At 43.9% G+C, this 303-nt stretch overlaps 1 protein-coding gene across 1 annotated transcript in view; it reads left to right on the top strand.

Annotated features, from left to right (window-relative positions):
- LOC119590866 (tetranectin-like) overlaps nt 1-303 on the top strand; it is a gene marked incomplete at its 3' end in the record, with an annotated part of 17,686 nt that overhangs the window by 1,656 nt on the left and 15,727 nt on the right. Inside the window, 1 exon segment of the mRNA XM_037939625.1 lies at nt 90-279. Coding sequence (XP_037795553.1) covers nt 90-279 — 190 coding nt within the window.

Genomic DNA, 303 nt, shown 5'->3' on the forward strand with positions numbered 1-303 from the left:
AGAACATATACATTTAGTAAAAGGGCGAATACATAACACAAGTGTAGTAATAAAGGCAACACAGACCGAAGTTTTTTTTTTTTTCTCAGCGTCTTACAGACTACATTCTGTTGAGACAAGAGATTCAGCTATCCAAGATGGCCGCCGCTGAGGAGGCTAGGACTCAGCTGATGAGGGAGAACTTGCAGGTGCTAACACAGGTCAGAGACACCTTGTCCCAGGTCAGCGAGACTTTGACTCAGCGAAGCCAGGTCAATGGAAAGTCCCTTGTAGAAACTCGTAAATATCTTTTGTTTCTTTGCG

The sequence above is a fragment of the Penaeus monodon genome, chromosome 27 (genome assembly GCF_015228065.2).
Source record: "Penaeus monodon isolate SGIC_2016 chromosome 27, NSTDA_Pmon_1, whole genome shotgun sequence".
In the NCBI taxonomy this organism is placed as follows: Eukaryota; Metazoa; Arthropoda; class Malacostraca; order Decapoda; family Penaeidae; genus Penaeus; species Penaeus monodon.